At 37.4% G+C, this 18,870-nt stretch overlaps 2 protein-coding genes across 2 annotated transcripts; both read left to right on the forward strand.

The window, feature by feature from the left end:
• Positions 1-335: 335 nt before the first annotated feature.
• On the forward strand, positions 336-9,434 carry LOC110786061 (uncharacterized). Its single transcript, XM_021990565.2, has 4 exons — positions 336-591; positions 6,826-7,028; positions 8,266-8,338; positions 9,018-9,434. The coding sequence occupies exons 1-4, from the start codon at positions 490-492 to the stop codon at positions 9,318-9,320; spliced, it is 681 nt and encodes a 226-aa protein (XP_021846257.1). The 5' UTR covers positions 336-489; the 3' UTR covers positions 9,321-9,434.
• A 6,363-nt stretch (positions 9,435-15,797) lies between these two features.
• On the forward strand, positions 15,798-18,712 carry LOC110786079 (protein VASCULATURE COMPLEXITY AND CONNECTIVITY). Its single transcript, XM_021990589.2, has 3 exons — positions 15,798-15,996; positions 16,799-17,001; positions 18,008-18,712. Exons 1-3 carry the CDS (start codon positions 15,892-15,894, stop codon positions 18,333-18,335), a joined length of 636 nt encoding a protein of 211 aa, XP_021846281.1. The 5' UTR covers positions 15,798-15,891; the 3' UTR covers positions 18,336-18,712.
• Positions 18,713-18,870: the final 158 nt, after the last annotated feature.

Below are 18,870 nucleotides of genomic sequence, written 5' to 3' on the forward strand. Positions count from 1 at the left end.
TTAAGACAAGACCCCCTTGATCTTGATCTTGCTCTTACTTGTGAATTGCGACCTTATCTACTCAACATGGTAATAGTAAATTTTACTAAATTTATCAAATTAATTATTCAAACTAATATTAATAGTATGATCACACAATTCTTTAAAAAATTATTCAACTCATGAGAATATGACTATCTAATTGCGGGAATTATTTTTGTTGGTAGAACAACTTAAAAAATTACAAAGTCAAATATATAGACGTACGTATGGTAGGATATTAATAATGTGCAAAAGTATATTATAAAGAATAAATAAATTTATGCTAATGTTAACGTTAATGACTTGTGAACCATAACTGAAGGCTAAACAAATTATTGAATTCTAAGTAAAATATTTGATCAAACCTATTATATATCTTTATAGATGAAATATATAAATCTTAGCACCAACCTAATAGAACACTTCCAAGGCCTGCATTGAAATCAAAGAGATCGAGAGGAATCGAGGATGGATGGCAAGACTATTGTAGCCAGCGTAGTTGTAGGAATTTTGGGGTTGCTATCTACGGGTGTCGGTCTTGCTTTCGAGCTCTTGCCTTTTAATGCTCAGGTACGCGCCACTCGAGGTTTTAATTATGGGTTAATTTTTTTTGAAGATACGGAAAATTTATTAATAAATAGTTGTACGATATTTAAAAGAAAAATAAATCATTTTGTTGGTTAAAGAAGATTAGATAATTTTGGAATTAAAACACTCGTGATTGGGTCAAATGTTCTAGTTAAAGATGATTGTGGCTAGGCTGGGTCGTGCTTCGATTATGCCTTATCCCTGAACGAGCCCGACCCATGATAAGACCATTACTTGTTTGGTGTCGGGGAGTCTAGGGGTGGGTCGTGCCGAGAATCTTAAAACAAAGGCCCAAGCACGGCGGTCTAAGCCAACATGCCCTCGTGTCAGGCCGGACCATGACTCCCATGCCTTCGTACAACAGAAACATAACTTATTTTCTTGGTTAAATTAAGAAAGGATAGTTTTGGAATAAAATTAGGGGTTGTTTGGTTGACATTAAAAAATAGAGCAAGTGGAAATTCATGGGAATTTATAAATTGACTAGTTGTTTGGTTGACATAAAAAGGTAAAAATGGAGGAAGTTGAAATTAATGGGAATTTTGAGTTCCTACAAAACATGGAAAGTAAATTACCTAGTCCCCCCTTGGTCATTCAAAGTTCATGGGAATTTCTAATTATCATGTTGTCAACCAAACAATTTTAAGAAATTCCCATGAATTAAACATGGGAACTAATTTCCCTTAAATTACAACTTACTATCGGAATTTAATTCCCATGTCAACCAAACAAGCCCTTACTCTTGATTTGGTCAAATATTCTAGTTAAAGATGGTTGTGGTTGGGCCGGCCCGTGCTTCGTGCCTTGTCTCTGAACATGTCCGACCCATGCCAAGCTCATCGCTATTTTGGTGTCGGGTCGGGCCGTGCTGAGAATTTTAAAAAGGAGGCACACTCCAAGCCCACACGCCCTTGTGCTAGGTAGGGCCGTGCGCCCGTGCCTAATCTTAATTTCATTCAATTAACGTGATTTATTGTGTCGGGTCATGTTGTGTCGGCCTTGTCGTGCTTTCTCCAAAAAATATTGTCCAAGTCCAACCCACAAACCACAATTTCGTGCTCGTGTCGGGTCGTGCTTTTTCCATGATAGGAAGTGGTACCTCGGGTCAGCCTATCCCAGTGTGTCAAATATTGTGTAATCTCGTATCATTCTCATTAATAACACACGTATATATAGTACAACTCAGTTACCTAAACCCTAGGTACACATTAGGTAACTTACCATAGTTAGGACTCTACAGAATATTCACAGAATAATATCTAATATCTTAACATATCTTAACATCCCCCCTCAAGGTGGAGCATGTAGATCTCGAATGCCCATCTTGTTCAAAAAAAACTCAAATTGCGCCTTCCCCAACGCTTTGGTGAAGATATCTGCTAACTGAACCTTCGTCGACACGTACGACGGACTGATGATCCCTTCCTTGATTGCATCTCGAATGAAATGACAATCTGACTCGATGTGTTTTGTCCTTTCATGGAACACCGGATTCTGTGCAATATGTAACGCAGACTGACTGTCGCAATACATCCTCATGCCTTGGTCGTGTGTCACCCCCAAGTCGCGTAGTAGTTGTTTCAACCACTTCAACTCACACGTCAGAGCTGCCATCGATCGATATTCTGCCTCAGCAGACGACCGAGAAACAGTATGCTGTTTCTTGGTCTTCCAAGAAACTGGCGACATACCAAGTGACACAAACCATCCAGTCACCGACCGACGCGTCATTGGACACCCTGCCCAATCCGAGTCGCACCACCCCTCCAACTGCAACGCACTGTCCGACCGAAGTAGTATACCTTGACCCGGACACTTCTTCAAATATCTCACTACTCGCAAAGCTGCTTCCCAATGTGCCTCCTTTGGTGCTTGCATAAATTGAGATAGGACATGTACAGAGTAGGCAACGTCTGGTCGCGTGACAGCCAAATAAACCAGACGTCCGATCAGACGCCTATACTGCTCACCGTCCGACAGGTCTGGCCCGTCTGCCAATGCCAACCTATGATTCTGTTCCATGGGAAAGTTCACAGGCTTTGCTCCCAACAATCCGGCCTCGGAGATGATGTCGAGGGCATATTTTCTCTGACATACATAGAACCCTTGACTACTTCGTGCCACCTCTAACCCAAGGAAGTACTTCAGAGCCCCGAGGTCTTTCATTTTAAAACACTCCTTCAAGTATGCCTTAAAACTCTCAAGCGCAAACTTGTTATTGCCTGCGATAATCATGTCGTCCACATAAATGAGCACACTCAGCTGCAACGTACCTTTAGACAGAGTAAAGAGAGAATAATCGGACAGCGACTGTCGAAATCCATAGTGCGTCAATGCCGTCGACAACTTCTGGAACCAACATCTAGGTGCTTGTTTCAACCCATACAACGACTTTCTCATTCGACACACTTTGTCAAAGTGATTCTTCTGGAATCCAGGAGGAATCTTCATATAGATCTCTTCCTCCAAGTCACCGTGCAAGAACGCATTGTGGACGTCCATCTGATGCACGTCCCACTGTTTGACAGCTGCGACAGCTAGGAAAGTTCGAATTGTCGCCATCTTCGCGACGGGAGCAAATGTCTCATTATAATCCAACCCTTCCTCCTGATGATTCCCTAAACATACCAATCGAGCCTTCAGTCTCAACAAATTCCCATCCTCATCACGCTTCTCAGTATACACCCATTTACTCCCCAGTGCTTTCTTCCCTTCCGGTAAATTTTCCAACGTCCATGTCCCCTGTTCCTCCAACGCGTCGATTTCAGCAGCCATTGCCTGACGCCACCCCTCATGCTGCATCGCTTGTTTAAAACTTTTAGGAACTTGCCCTTCTTGCAATGCTGCTATATAATGCCTGTGCTTTGACGAAAAACGCTCATAATTAACAAAATATGTGATAGGATAAGGAGTACCTGAGAGTGATGACGCCGTAGGTGTTTTGTCGGAAGTACTATATTTTTCCCGTATTGTATGTATCACACAGTCTTTCAGCTTTGTCGACGGAAACTTCGCACGCTTCCCCCTTCCTAACTCCGTATCCTCCACACACTGCCTTGTCTCACTCTCGTCACTACCCGTCGTCTCCTCTACACCTGTCTGTGAGGAGACGATGTCTGAATCCACTCGACTAGGAGTTTCATGTTGTTGTTCCTCCCTCCCAGGCGACGACACTCCCCTGTCGTCGCCACTGGTCAATGACACCCCCTCATCAGCTCCCGGATGCGACAATACTCCCTCAGTATCACCTGTAGGCGGCGACACCCCAGCAGTATCACCTGCACGCGACGACACGGTCTCAGGACCCGTAGTCCCACTCTCATCCAAACTCCAATGGTCAAGCCCCCCATGACCATCATGCACCAGTGGCAACACATCCGATTCATCTACAAAAGGAAACGTCCCTTCATGAAACTTGACATCCCGTGAGACGAAGAACTCATGTGTCTCTAGATCATAAAGTTGCCATCCCTTCCTGCCAAACGGATAACCCAAAAACACACATCGGCGACTCCGAGACTCAAACTTATCCCCTTTACACCGGAGATTATATGCATAACACAGACACCCAAACACGCGGATAGGCACATACGATGGTGGTTTACCAAACAACATCTCATAAGGTGTTTTATTGTCAAGGATCGGGGTAGGTGTACGGTTTATCAAGTAACAGGCGGCCAAAATACATTCCCCCCAAAATTTTATTGGAAGATTTCCTTGAAAACGTAACGCCCTCCCAACATTCAAAATATGTTGGTGTTTTCTCTCGACTCTCCCATTTTGTTGAGGCGTCCCAACACACGACGACTCAAACAGAATCCCATGTTGACGAAAATAATTTTGTAAGCAATTGAATTCAGTACCATTATCACTGCGTACTACTCGAAGGGATCTATTAAACTAACACTTAATCATGGCAACAAAATTAAGAAATGTCGATGCAACTTCCATTTTATTACTCAGTAAATAAATCCACACACCTCTAGAATAATCGTCAACAATGGTAAAAAAATACTTTGCCCCACAAGACGAGGGAGTCTTGTAGGGTCCCCATAAATCAAGATGAACCAATTCAAATGTGCGACTAGCACGACTAACACTAACTGGAAAACTCTCCCTACATTGTCTCGCCCGCGGACATACATCACAAATTGTTTTATTCTTCCTAATCTTATGACTCACTTGAGGAAGTAACTGCAACACTTTTTCCGACGGATGCCCCATCCGTTGATGCCACAAGTTGACCACACACTCCACTGCTAGCACACGAACCTTTGGAGCCCCACGGAAAAAATATAGTCCTGCCTGTCGATCACCTACGCCAATCACCATCCTCGTCGAGCGGTCCTGAAGAACACACATTTTGTTAGTAAATTGAGCAGCACAATGTAATTCGTCACTTAATTGAGTTACAGAAATTAAATTGCAGTTCAATTTAGGCACAAATAGAACATTATCAAGCACGAGACCATCCTCCAAGACCACCGAACCATATTGGTTTGAATTTGCAGGTTGACCGTCCGGCAACACAACCTGTTGATTTCTTGATGTCTTGATATTTCTCAGGATTGAAATATCACCCGTCACATGACGTGATGCCCCACTGTCAACAATCCATCGTAAATCAAGATTACCTTGCAACTTGTTTGAAGGTCGTGACAAGATGTCAACTATTTGCTGGACTTGCTCCTTCGTCACCCCAACAAGCTCATGATTGGTTGTCGTCACTGCACCCTGCGATCCGTCTCCACTCGTCACAGTGGTTGTCGCCCCTCCTGTGGCATTGCTCACGGCATTGGCACGAGCGACACCACTGGTCGACGACGCTGCCCCACGAGCTACTCTGCCTCCTCTAATCGACGTCCTGCCTCCTCGACCAGGCCCTCGTCCACCTCGTTTCTTCTCATCCCACCATTCAGGAAATCCAATCAGCTGATAACAAGTTTCTTCCTCATGACCCTCACGATTGCAATGACCACAAAATCTGCCACTGACATCTCCCGACCTCGACCGAGCCTTAGTCTCGACCTTGAACGCCATGACACTCTCCGGACCTCTCGCAGCCTTGGCGCGCATGGTCTCGGTATTCATAACCGTCTGGTACGCCTCGTCGAGTCCTGGCAACGGCGATCGTGCTAACAGTTGTGCACGAATGGCTTCATAGTGATCATCCAGGCCAATTAGGAAATAGTGCAGACGATCTTCATCGTGAATGTCCCCCACCTGCTTCGCTATATTACACGTACAACCCGCACATACACACCTGGGAACTCGTGCATACTGTACGTACTCCTTCCATACCTTCGACAAGCGGCCATAGTACTCCATGACGCCCTCATACGTGCCCTGCTTGCAACCACTCAGAGCCATCTTAATATGGCAGACCCTGGTGCCCGACACGACGCAGTACCGCGTCCTCAAATGACTCCACAACTCGTGAGCAATATCAAAGTCCTCCAGATTCGAACGCAAATTCTCGTCAATGGTGTTTGTGATCCAAGACACCACCATCGAATTGACCGCAATCCAATGTTTCATCTTCGTCTCGTCCATAATGGGTTCCTTCACAGAACCGTCAAGAAATCCAAATTTGAATTTTGAAATCATCGAGCGACGAACGGCTTTGGCCCATTCATCGTAGTTCGATGCTCCTCTTAGTTTCACAGGGGTGATAACAATACCGGGGCCGTCGCCTGACCCGAGATAGTAGTCTAGGTCGACGGCGGCGGCGATGACCTTTGGTGGTGCCTCCTCATCGGAACTCATGGTGATACTTAAGGAATTGTTAACTCCTGATCTCAATACTCAACAAGCGAAGAAAGTCGCTGTTCTCAATACTCGGCTACACTCTCTCAAATTTCTTGCGGAAAAAAAAATCTAGGGTTTTTAACCTAGGCTCATGATACCATGTCAAATATTGTGTAATCTCGTATCATTCTCATTAATAACACACGTATATATAGTACAACTCAGTTACCTAAACCCTAGGTACACATTAGGTAACTTACCATAGTTAGGACTCTACAGAATATTCACAGAATAATATCTAATATCTTAACATATCTTAACACAGTGCCATCTTTAGTTGGCATACATCGCTAGCTGAGAGTGATCAATCATTCAATCATAATTAAGTACCACGTACGTAAGTAGTACGTAGTTCGATCATTTCTCTAATACATTTGATGCATATTTTTTGATGTGTTTCTTTTTCAGGCTCGTTTGTTTTACCTATCTTACGATAGTTACGAATGCCTATATTTTCGAAGTGCGGCGTTTTTCATGGTGGTTGGTGCAATAGTTTGTGTGATAGTGGCACTAATTGTAATTAGCATTTCAGCTGATTGTGGGTGTGGTAGAGGAACTCATTCATCCTCCGGCTCTAGAGCGCTAGCCATTCTTGCCTTTGTCTTCTGTTGGTAAGCATGCTTTCTAATCTTTCATGTACATAAAAGTGATAAGAATTAATCCGTACTACGTAGACTCCCACGCGTTAGTTGTCTTGCATTGACCAACACAAATTGACTTAGAGGTCACAAGCTCGATCACCATCAGCCGCATAATATTTTGATAGGTCAAGGTTAAACTTATGTAGTTGAACCGACAATTATGTGATTGATGGTTGTTCAGTAGGGTCAGGTTAAAATAACTATTTGAGTTACTTCTTGTTACCAATTAGCCTATTTTGCGATTTATAATTTAGTTTTGAGCATTTTAGTGGTTGATTCTCACGATGTTACATTGAGTAGCGTACGTTCTGATTTTAGTCCAATTCAAAGCCATTGATTTTGTTTTTTCTCCTTATCAAACGCTTCTAAAGTGATAAGTCAACTAAAAGTTTCGGCTAACTTATAATTGAAGTTGAAACGAGTTGTTAAACAGGGCCAGTTTCATATATATTCTTTCTTAATCTTAAAATTTAACAAAAGAATATCCAAAATTCTTTCTTAACATTTGTCAAAATCATATCCAAGAGACGACTTTGTATCATAAGGAATATTTGTAACAACTGGAGTATTATAGGATACACGGGTACGTATGATTCTCGAATAATGTTTTTTTTTTTTTAATTCACTCGTAATTTTCCAACCTTATCCACCTGTTTATTAGACAATAATATATAATTTGTACGGGATTAAATTGTTAAATAATGTTGTAACGAAAGTCTCATGCTCATGTTCTTAATGTTGTAATAGATCTAGAATTCCATCTCCAAAGTTTTATACGATTAATCATGCATGAATTTACCAAATTATATATGAATTCATTATCATTACCGCAATTTATTGTCGTGAACCTACTACGCTACGTATTATTGTACTACTACCTCCGTTTCAGAAGGTTCTTTACGCTTTGAAAAATGTGTCCAAACTATAAAAATTTTGACCGTAATTCTCACCATTATATACATCAAAACGTTGCATGTAAGATCTTGTTAGATTGGTCTCGGGATGTATTTTCAGAATATCAAATTTTTATAATTTTTTCACATACGAAATTGGATATATTATTAGTTAAATATTGCATTAGAGTCCGTGCAAATAGTAACTGTAAAGATATTTTTGAAACGGAGATAGTAATAACTAATAAAGGTAGAGGTTTATAAAAAGTTTCTTACCAAATGATTTCTAAGATTGAATAATTTGTATGTCGCAGGTTGAAATGTGTAACAGCAATTATCTTGTTTCTGTATGGTGGAGCTACGCAGTACGGATTACAAATCTCTAAGGTTTTTACACCGTATATTCATAAATTAATACTTGTATATGTTTAATGAGATTCCAAAATAAGTGTAGCTTTAGGATATACTTTGGTGCTAAAACAACTTATAATTTGCCTTAATCATCATAAAATTAAATGTGATCAGAATTTTATGGTAGCTAGTGTTATTTAGGAGGTGTTTGGTTCATGAATGTAGACTTTGAAATGAAACAAAGGTGATATGGGATAATGGGATTATGGGATAGATACCATGTGGAGTATTTGGTTTGTTAGGAAATTTATTTATTTATACCTGAATTAAGGTTTGGTACTTCCCCTTTAAATTTTTAAACCTGATACGATGTGCGTAGACCTGGTTATTGGATAGGGTAGTCCAAAGGGTATAGGGTTTGGATTCTGTTAATAGAGTTTTTGTTGGATATGGCTAGTATTGGGCATAGCCTTTATTAGATTGCGTCAACATAGAGCCAAAGTTATAACACAATAATTTTGAAAACTAAAATAGTTATGATATAAAAAATGATATGGATAGCTTCGTATTAATTACTTGTATTTGCATACGACTTTTTTTTCTTTTCATATATTTTTCCATATTCGTTTATTGACCCGCCCACTATCGGCCCGCTATTGACCTACGAATCCGCTTCGATCCGCCTATTATTGACCCGCTAAATTGACCTTTTCAGAACGGAGGGAGTATATCATTCGAAGATGTCTCGGACAGGATATCACCTGACAACCGTACTTGCTTCATCAAGTTAAAACGTGGAGTATTTGGTGCAGCAGCTGCATTAACCTTTATTGGAATCACCCTTGGAATTATAAGTTACATTGCTTTAGTTTCTGAAGATTATAGAATTAGAAGAGCAAATCAAGCCATAAGAAGGGAAACCACAATTCAGCAACAACAACAACAACAACAACAACAACAACAACAACAAACATCTGTATCCAACGACAACAGAGTCCCAAGCGAGATTGTAGCTTAAATGCTTAAGTAATCTATCAATACTCTACTCCTCGATCCATTCCTATATATATTTTGCCTTTCGTAGTATTTCGAAAGTATTTTAATGTATTATATAAAATTTTATCACTTTGCATATAGTTTACGGCTCCGTTTGGCAAGTATTTTCAGCCTATCTTAAATGATTAGCGGCTAATAATATAAGTCACCTTAAATGATTAGAAGTATTTGTTAAAGAACTTACATGCAATTTAAGGTGACTGATCTTGAAACGTTATTCTGACTAACGTTTCAAGATATATTAGTCACCCTTTTAAATAAAGTAATTAATACACTAGTCTAAATATAATCACAAAGCTCAAGCACATAATTATATTGTTGATTCTAACATACATCCCTGAACACGCTAGAAATCCCCGAAGAATTACCGACTCGAACTAACAAATATTAATAGCAAGCCGGCCTGGAAGCAATTGGGGTGGTCTCTAATAAAAAAGAATTGGTTGAGTGTAGCAATGGTGTGATGATTATTAATACAGTTTGGTTTTGACAGAGGAAAACAAAGAAAGAAGAAGATTTATGTTATACAAATACTCGTATCTATACTAATATATTAAAAGGCGTTGTGGAAAATGTATATGTGCCACGTAGTACTATTCTCTTTGCGCCACATCATTCACTCACCAAGTGGTATTCCATGTCATGGATAACCAAAAAATCAATACAATGAGGTTCAAACTCTAGACCTCATGTATGAATGATATTTCTCATTACCATCTTAACCAACCACCAATTGTGGTTTATTTCTTCACATTAATTTATAAATAAATGTTAACATGAAATCTAAACCAACTAAATTTTTATTTGATTTTTTTTATTTTCTATGGAATATTTTAAAAAATAATAATAAAGAATTAATTAGAACAACTATGAAGAAACATGATGTCATGAATCTCATAAGCATAACTATAGAAATACCTTGCATGGCTGCTTATATCTAATTCGGTGTTATTAATTTAAAGCACTTAGTTCCACTAGAAAACAAATTATACAAATTGTAAGATTATCTAATTGAAAAATTACTTTGCATGATAAATGACGTAGTGTGTCTTTGTAGTTGACAAATTTAATTGATGTTTTTCACTTTATGGTATACATGCATTTCGTCAAATATTGATCTCAAGAAAAATCTAAAATTTTAACTATTCAATGTAGCGACCGGGGCATCGCTCGGGCCACACACTAGTTGTTTAATTAAAACTAGCAAGAGGCACGTGCGTTGCACGATAATGCGCATATTTGTGAAAATCTTTGTCACCATTTTTTGAACGTGTACACTAGCTATCATCTACAATAGGAAATTAGTTTTATTACTCCATATTATAATTTACAGAAGAGAATTAAAAAGTAAAATAAAGAAGCTTCTGCCAAACTGCTAAGGTATTCCGGTACTAATGTCCAAAATATGTCCAAAATATACCGAACTAAGAGAACATTAGTAATTATCTTCTACTTGATCTTATGCATATGATTGCATTCTTTGATACTCCATACTACCAAGATTTAACAATATTACGAAGTAATTTAGAAAAAAGAAAGTAGAACTTGTCTGCTTAGGCGGTATCCTTTTGCTAATTAGCACATGAAGGTGGTCTATTTTGAACCAGCAAATGCAATATCAAGGAAATTAGGCTTAATATAAGGCTCACAAAATACCACAACTGAAGTATGATTTAAGTAGCTAGAAATAGCCTTCAAAAAAAAAAAAAGTAGCCAGAAATAAAAAGAACACGAGTCTATGTTACGTACATCATATTCATTCACTTGAAACGTAAGATGTCACCAGACTACTCCTTAATAAAAACATTCATTAATTGTTGGTTTTTTTTAACTTTTAATTAGATGGTTTCAAAAAAAAAAAATTAAGATATTTACCTAAAAACAATATTAGATTTTTCTTAGCTTGTTGATTATTAGAGCTTGAGTTCTATTTATTAGTATTTATTTTTATCAAAATAATAATTAAATGATACACAAATATTTTTCGAAAAGAATTTAATATAACCATAAACGAAATATGAATATTTTCTAAAATAATTAATAAAAGGAACTTATTACTCCCTCGGTTTCTAAATTCTTTTCCTGTTTAGACTTTTTTTTAAGAGAACAAAAAGAGACGGATGAGAGAATTTAAATAAGTCTTTTTTTACACATTGTAAAACATACAAAGCGTAAGATTAAACCAAAATTGATCCCTTACTTTTATGAATTTTAAAAAAAATCAGTAATGACTTAAATTTATGATTGAAAAAAAACAACAATAATATTACCTAAGGAAATCGATCCGAATAGACCAGATATTGTAGTTTCGATATGGATCATTATTTCATTTAATGATATCGATTGTAACTATTCCATTAAAATGTTACTAATAAACTTTTGGATAGTTTGTTATTATTTTTGTGATTTGATTAAAAAATTGTACTAATATTTTAAGAAATGTTTTTGCATATGTAAATATTTTTGGGAAATTAAAATAATGAAATATAAAAAATGAAACATTTCAATGTGTTGTTCTGAATTGCAGTGCAATAGTATCCAATCCATATTATTTAAGTTAGATTTTTTTTTTTTGTTATATTTGACATAGGAAAATTCAAATCAAGTGGACTATAAAAAATTCATTTACGAGAATATTTTATTTTATTAGCTTTTCAGTAAATAATTTTTAAATTATTAAAATTATTACATAAAAATATTTACGGAGTAACATGGTTCAACAAACAAAATATTAAAAGATATAAATCTAACTACTGTTAGATGCAACCTTGCTCATGGGCCATACGGAGTAAAACAACCAAATCAACATAAGTTTCAGCAGCAAGTGGATGACTATTTTAAGCCATATCATATAAAAAATTGTTCAACCAATATATTTTATATTTAGTTTAAAATTAAGTACATTACTAAAGTTTCTCATGATACAAAATGACAAGCAATCAAGGAGTCATTCCCAATCGGTATTGGTTTCTCTGTATCGACGCAACAAAATCACATTCTACTGCGCCTGAAAATTTTGTCGGAAAACTTGGGCCGAGGGATACTGAAATAACATTTGGGTTATCACTGAGGAAAACAACGAACTCAAAGTAAATTTCAGCAGCAAGTGTATTGCTAATTTAGGTCATATCATATGAAAAAGTGTTCAACCAGTATACTTCATATCTAGCTTAAAATGAAGTATATTACTAACATTTTTCATGATACAAAATGACACCGACTCAAAAGGAAAAAAAGAAACAAAAGGTCTTACGCGCACAAGGTGTACAATATACATTTTTTAAAATTAAAGAAATTAAAAAATACTAAGGACTCACCAAGACACGACATTCTTGGTGTGTCGTTTTAATATATAGTTATTGATTATTTAATTGATAATGACCCTTTACTGTTAAAGAACGTACTAATCACAACCATTCATCGGTATAACTTAAAAAACAAATAAAAAATGTCATCTTTGCTCATAGTGGAGTTCTTTCGAACCACTATGGTTTGACAGAGGCGATGTATATTTCATTTCCTCTTATCGGTCTATTGTAATTTGTATTCCAACTATAAATCACTCTTTAGTACTCCCTCTGTATTTGTTTAAGGGATACACTTGCCTTTTCCGGCCGTATTTATTTAAGAGATACACTTGCCATTTTTAGTAACTTATCAACCCCACCATCTAAGAGATGGAGGCCTCTCTTTTCTGGCGAGGATTGCCAAAAGAAAGAGCTGGCTAAGGAGTTCACTTCACTAATGATTGATTTTTGGACCGGGAAGCATTGCATGAAGTACGTGGGGATTGCGGTAAGGGTGGACTGAATAAGGCAGATTTTCCCAGCCTTTGAGAGATAAGAAGCTTTCCAAGAAGCAAACTCCCTTCTCACTTTTCCCACCACAAAGGACATTTGTGTTTTGGTTGGTTTCTTGCGATGAAGGGGGAATCCCAAGTATGTCCCCAAATCCTTAGATTGTGTACAGTTGAGGTTGAGTTCAAAATCCTTAATGGTCTCTTTGGCACGTATTGGGGGGAGAAAATCAGTTTTGACTTTGCAAAATTTATGGTTTGACCCGAAGCATGGTTAAACAAATCAAGGGTATCAACCATTGTTTCCAAAGTTTATGGTTTTCCTCTCCAAAGATCACTAAATCATCGGCAAAAGAAGGTGGCCGGGATATGGACAAACTACCCCTTCCCAAACGAATAGGAGCTCAATTCTTTTCCTCACACTCTTGGTGGATCAACTTAGAGAGCCACTCCATGCACATGATAAAAATATAAGGGGATGGGGGATTAGCTTGGATACCTGGGACATTCATATGAAACACTTGTACATGGAAGGTTATAGAGTAGACACGCTAGCAAGCATAGGTGTAGTTCAAGTAGAAAATGTAATGTTTTTTGATAGACCATTTGGAGAAGTAGCTAGTCTCCTTAGGGAAGACTCTATAGGTGTTACGACACCTCGCTTTGTTGCTTAATTTTATTTAATTGTCGAGGCCCCCTGCCTCTCTTTTGCACCAAAATATATATTTCATAGTTGGTATTAGTTAGTTTATTGTTTGCGAAACAGAAAATTGATTTTTAATTATAAAAAAAAGAATTTAAATGACGGGCATAAAGGGTAGTTCACATTTTTTTTACGCCGCCTCGGACGTTCCTTTATATGACAGAGTTACACAATCTGACAAAATTGCAAGTCGATCAAAAGAATGACATATTACAAACCGATAATGACACGATAGAGAGAATGATTTGATAACAGCTAGGTGAAAAGCAAGCAAAGCAGCAGAGGAAAAATTCTCGCGCACGATGGCACCGGGTAAGGGCGCCCGATCGGGCGCGAGCTTCAAGCATTTTCATGAAGTTAATTCGCTCGATCGGGCGACCTTGTCCGACCGGGCGCGAGCGTTTTCACGGGTCTTCATTAAGCAAATCAACAACTGTTACACCCTAATAATTTCTTGCTTTTATAAAACCATTTTCTTACTTAAATAGAGGAATTCCTATAATATTATCACTAATGTGACAACGGTTAAGTCTAGTATCAGAATTACGCATCCAAAATAACTAACTATCAAAACATAAATAAATAATTAATGGCCTTTAATACAAGTTGGAACCCTATATGCCCAAACCAAAATCCAATTTAAAACAAACTAATCCATTAACTAAGCATTGTCTAGATAATTATTATAATAAAGTGTATAAGGAAATGCAAGTATAAAATGCTAGATATGCTTAGAAAATACTACTTACCAACAACGCAAGTGTAATTGATGTATCATCACAGGATCATTATATACCTGATCTTAATTCTTAACAACCCAAAACCTAACTGAAATAGAAAGAATTCGACCTAAAGTCTACCCGAACCAATTTGATAGATGGATTAAAATCTAATACAATACATCAAACCGGCCGTGTTAGTGTTAAATTTTTCCAACCTGTTTTATATTCGAGACAAACCACAAACACAAACACGAGTTACACGACACATTTGCCGGCTCTAAATATAATATTCGGACTCCCATTCACCTAAAAATGGATAGCCTTTTTCGTGAATGGATTATTAATCATCCCTCACAAAATCACACGTAGTCGTAGATACCCAAAACACATAAAAACATTTTTTTTTTTTTCAAAAAAAGGAAATTTGGTGAAACACTACCTTTAAGTTTGGTGGTTTTGTGAATTGCTACCTTTTAAAAAGGAAATTATATTTTACTACTCCCTCCGTCCCGGAATACTTGACCTGTTTTCCTTATCGGGCCGTCCCTTAATACTTGACCTGTTTCTAAAAATGGAAATATTCTAACAATATTATATTATTTCTCACCCCACCCCTATTAACCCACCTACCCCTATTCCATACAAAAAATAATTAAAAATTCAACCTCTACTCTCCTCCAACCCCACCTCTTAACCCACCTCCCACTAACTACATTAAAATAATACCCCACTATCAACTACTACCTATTAAATTAAATAAGTCAATTCAAGTGCCTTAAACTCTGTGCCGGTCAAACCGGGTCGAGTATTCCGGGACGGAGGGAGTACCTTATAAGTTTGGTTTGTTTGACAAATACTACTATTTGACGTTTTTTTGTTAATGTTTTACGTCTTTGGACTCCACTACAACGCTTATTTAATATGGCAAATGCACAAAATGACAAATGAACAGAGATATTTAAAAGAATAGAAGAAATACAAGACGGAAAATATTAACGAAAAACGTCAAATGGTAGTGTTAGTCAAACAAACCAAACTGATAAGGTAGTTAAATTAAAAAAAAAATTTATAAGGTAGCAATTCACAAAACCACCAAACTTAAAGATAGTGTTTCACAAAATTTCCTTAAAAAAAACATCAAAATGAACTTGATGTTGCTTAAGCAGGGTTGATAGAAAGCACAAAATCAGATTTTGCTTCTTTGTCCTTTTGCTTTTTTTTTTTTTTTTTTTTTTTTTTAAGAAAACCTGTCACGGGAAGTAAGTGAAACTCTGTGAAAGGAAGATTCATAGAGAGAGAAGAAGAAGGAAAAATGATGAAGATTGAGAAGAAGACTCTAATTATCTGCGTAATTGTGGGTTTCTTAGGGCTCCTTGCTGCTGTTCTTGGTTTTGCTGCTGAGGGTAAAAGAATCAAAGTAAGAGAGTTTGATTTCCGCTTGCTTAATCTCTGTTTTAGCTTGTTAATTTCTGATTTAACCAGTTTTGGTGAAATGGGTATAATAGAAATGATGTTCATAATTTGCTAAATTGCTATGAGATCTTCTTTTATGCGGTAGTTTTTCCTTTAATTTGCCTGAAATTTCAAATTGCAAGTGTTAATGTTTTATTTGGTGCAATGATATTAGTGAGTATTTATCCTACTTTGTTGAGGGATTTCTACAGTTTGAAGAGTTGTGTGGTTAATTTTCACTTCTATAATTTTCACTCTGCTAAATTTGCCCCTTTGTTTTTCAAATTTAGTTTTGCAGTAGTTGATGTGTTGTTAAGATCTAGGGTTTCAAAACTGAACCTTGTTATGTGACCTTAGAGCAGAAAGGGGCAGTGGTATTGAAACTTTGAAAGGGTGACCCTGTATCCTTTTCAGCTGTTAACCTTGTTGCTTGTTTTTCCTTTAATTTGTCTGAAATTTCAAATTTTCAAGTCTTAATTTTTTATCTGGTGCAATGAAATTAATGAGCAATCATCCCATTATGTTGAGGGATTTCTGCAGTTTGAAGAGTTTTGTGGTTAATTTTCACTTCAATAATTTCCACTCTGCTAAATTTGCCCTCCTTTTTTTCAAATTTAGTTTTGCAGTAGTTGATGTGTTGTTAAGATCTAGGGTTTCAAAACTGAACCTTGTTATGTGATCTTGTATTAATCCAACTGTAGCGAGTTCTATTGCAGCAGAAGTTTTGTTTCAGAGGATCTCCATTATTGATTTACTTCTTTTTGCAGGCATCCCAAGTTACTGAGATTCAACCTGGTATTTGTTCTTACCCAAGAAGTCCTGCTTATGGGCTAGGCACAAGTGCAGCACTTTCCCTTCTGGTTGCCCAAATTTTTATTAATGTTGCTAGCGGTTGTATTTGTTGCCGAAGAAATCCCTATACTTCAACTACTCATTGGACTCTTGCCCTTGCTTGCTTTATTATATCCTGGTATTCCTCTTTCTCTGCTGCTTTAACTATTTAGCCTTTGCATTGTGAAAGACTGAAATTGGATATGAAACCATATGGAATGTCAAAACACCGCCTTTTCTGCCTAATTCATGGGCACAAGGAAGTGCATTATAACGTTCTACTCATGCTTAAACCCATAAAATGATTCATGTTTCATACGAGTACTAAATATTCCCTCTTTAAATTTTATTGGTTGTAGAAAAACTCAAGAGTGATTTCCTTGTTTATCTGTTTCAATTTGGATAAAGATGTATGTGATTGCAAATTTGCAGCGACACTTGAATTTTCTTTCAGTATGGTGAACACACACCCTTATTTACAGACTTGCTGAGAATGAAATTGACGGCCCTATGATCTTGAGATAGCAAAAATACCATGTTTGAAGTGCATTGCTTTTGGTGGTAATGTGATACGGCGTTCAGTCGTAGATAGACCAGGTTATTAGGTGGGTCGGGTCACGGTTAGTGCGGGTCAGGTAATGAAAGGGTCAATTTTAGCGGGCCAAAACGGGCCGTGGGTTCATAACGGGCCAATAGTGGATGAGTCAATAAACGAACAAGGAATAATGAAAAAAAAAGAATGTCGTATGTGAATACGAAACTATCCAAATGATTTTTTATATCATAACTATTTTAGTTTTCAAAATTATTGTGTTATAAGTTTGGCCCTATATTGACCATGTCCAATAAGAGCCCTACAAAAACCCGATTAACTTGACCCAAACCCTATACCCATTGTGCTACCCTGTCCAATAACCCGGTCTAGTCGTAGATAATGTCCAAAATTTTCGAATCAATTAAGTTTCCCTGGCTACTACTCGAACTTGAGTTTTACCGACTTTTATGCTGGATAATGTTGTTGTTTCTTGTTGTAAAACCCTTAACTTCCTCAAGGAATACTTCTGAATTTCTGATAACTATATACATCAAGTTCAAAAACTGAAACAGTAACTTGAAGTTTCTTTTTATCCTATGCCATTATGCAGGTTCACATTTGTGGTAGCATTTATGTTGCTCCTAGGTGGTGCAGCCCTCAACGATCAACATGGTGCTGAAAATGCATACTTTAGTTATTACTACTGTTACGTTGTCAAGCCTGGTGTCTTTGCAGTGGCAGCTGTGTTAAGCCTTGCAAGTGCTACACTTGGCATCTTGTATTACCTCACCATTTCCTCTGGAAGGGACAGTGCTTTTGGAAACCATGGTGCACCAAATCAGAGTGGCATTGCCATGGGACAACCTCAGATTCCACCTACCTCTCACGACCCGGTATTTGTGCATGAAGATACGTATGTCAGGCGACAGTTCACCTAAGCTGCTACTGCAAATTCAGCACAATTTTTTTCCGGAATCTGCTAATCGTCTTCTGATAGCCTGGTTTTCGGTGGAACAAGAGGACGAATACGGAGTAGTTTTTTTTTAGGGTTTCTCTGTTATCTATCCCCCCACCCCACTCAAAGGAAATTAGAGATTATGTAGAGAGAGAGAGAGAACTCTCTTTAGCTAGCTATTGTAAATATATTTGGGGGTCTATAATCCATTATGATGGTTGAGTTGCATCTTTGTTATAAGTCCTAGCTGTTTGAATAATTATTGAAAGCGAAAACTAGCAACAGTTTGTAACTCATTGATCATTGTAAGTGTCTTTGATTTACGGAATATAATTCACAGCATGAAGGAGGTTACCTACACAGATCATTTCAGAGATTGAACTGGAGTTTGAGTAACATTTTTTTCCAGATTTGAACTGGAGTTTAAGTAACATTTTTTTTTCCAGATTTGAACTGGAATTTGAGAGTTTGAAGGAGTCTACGAGTTTCCAAGTTGATCACAAACAACCTCAAAACTT

Source organism: Spinacia oleracea, chromosome 3, assembly GCF_020520425.1.
Source record: "Spinacia oleracea cultivar Varoflay chromosome 3, BTI_SOV_V1, whole genome shotgun sequence".
Taxonomy (NCBI): domain Eukaryota; kingdom Viridiplantae; phylum Streptophyta; class Magnoliopsida; order Caryophyllales; family Amaranthaceae; genus Spinacia; species Spinacia oleracea.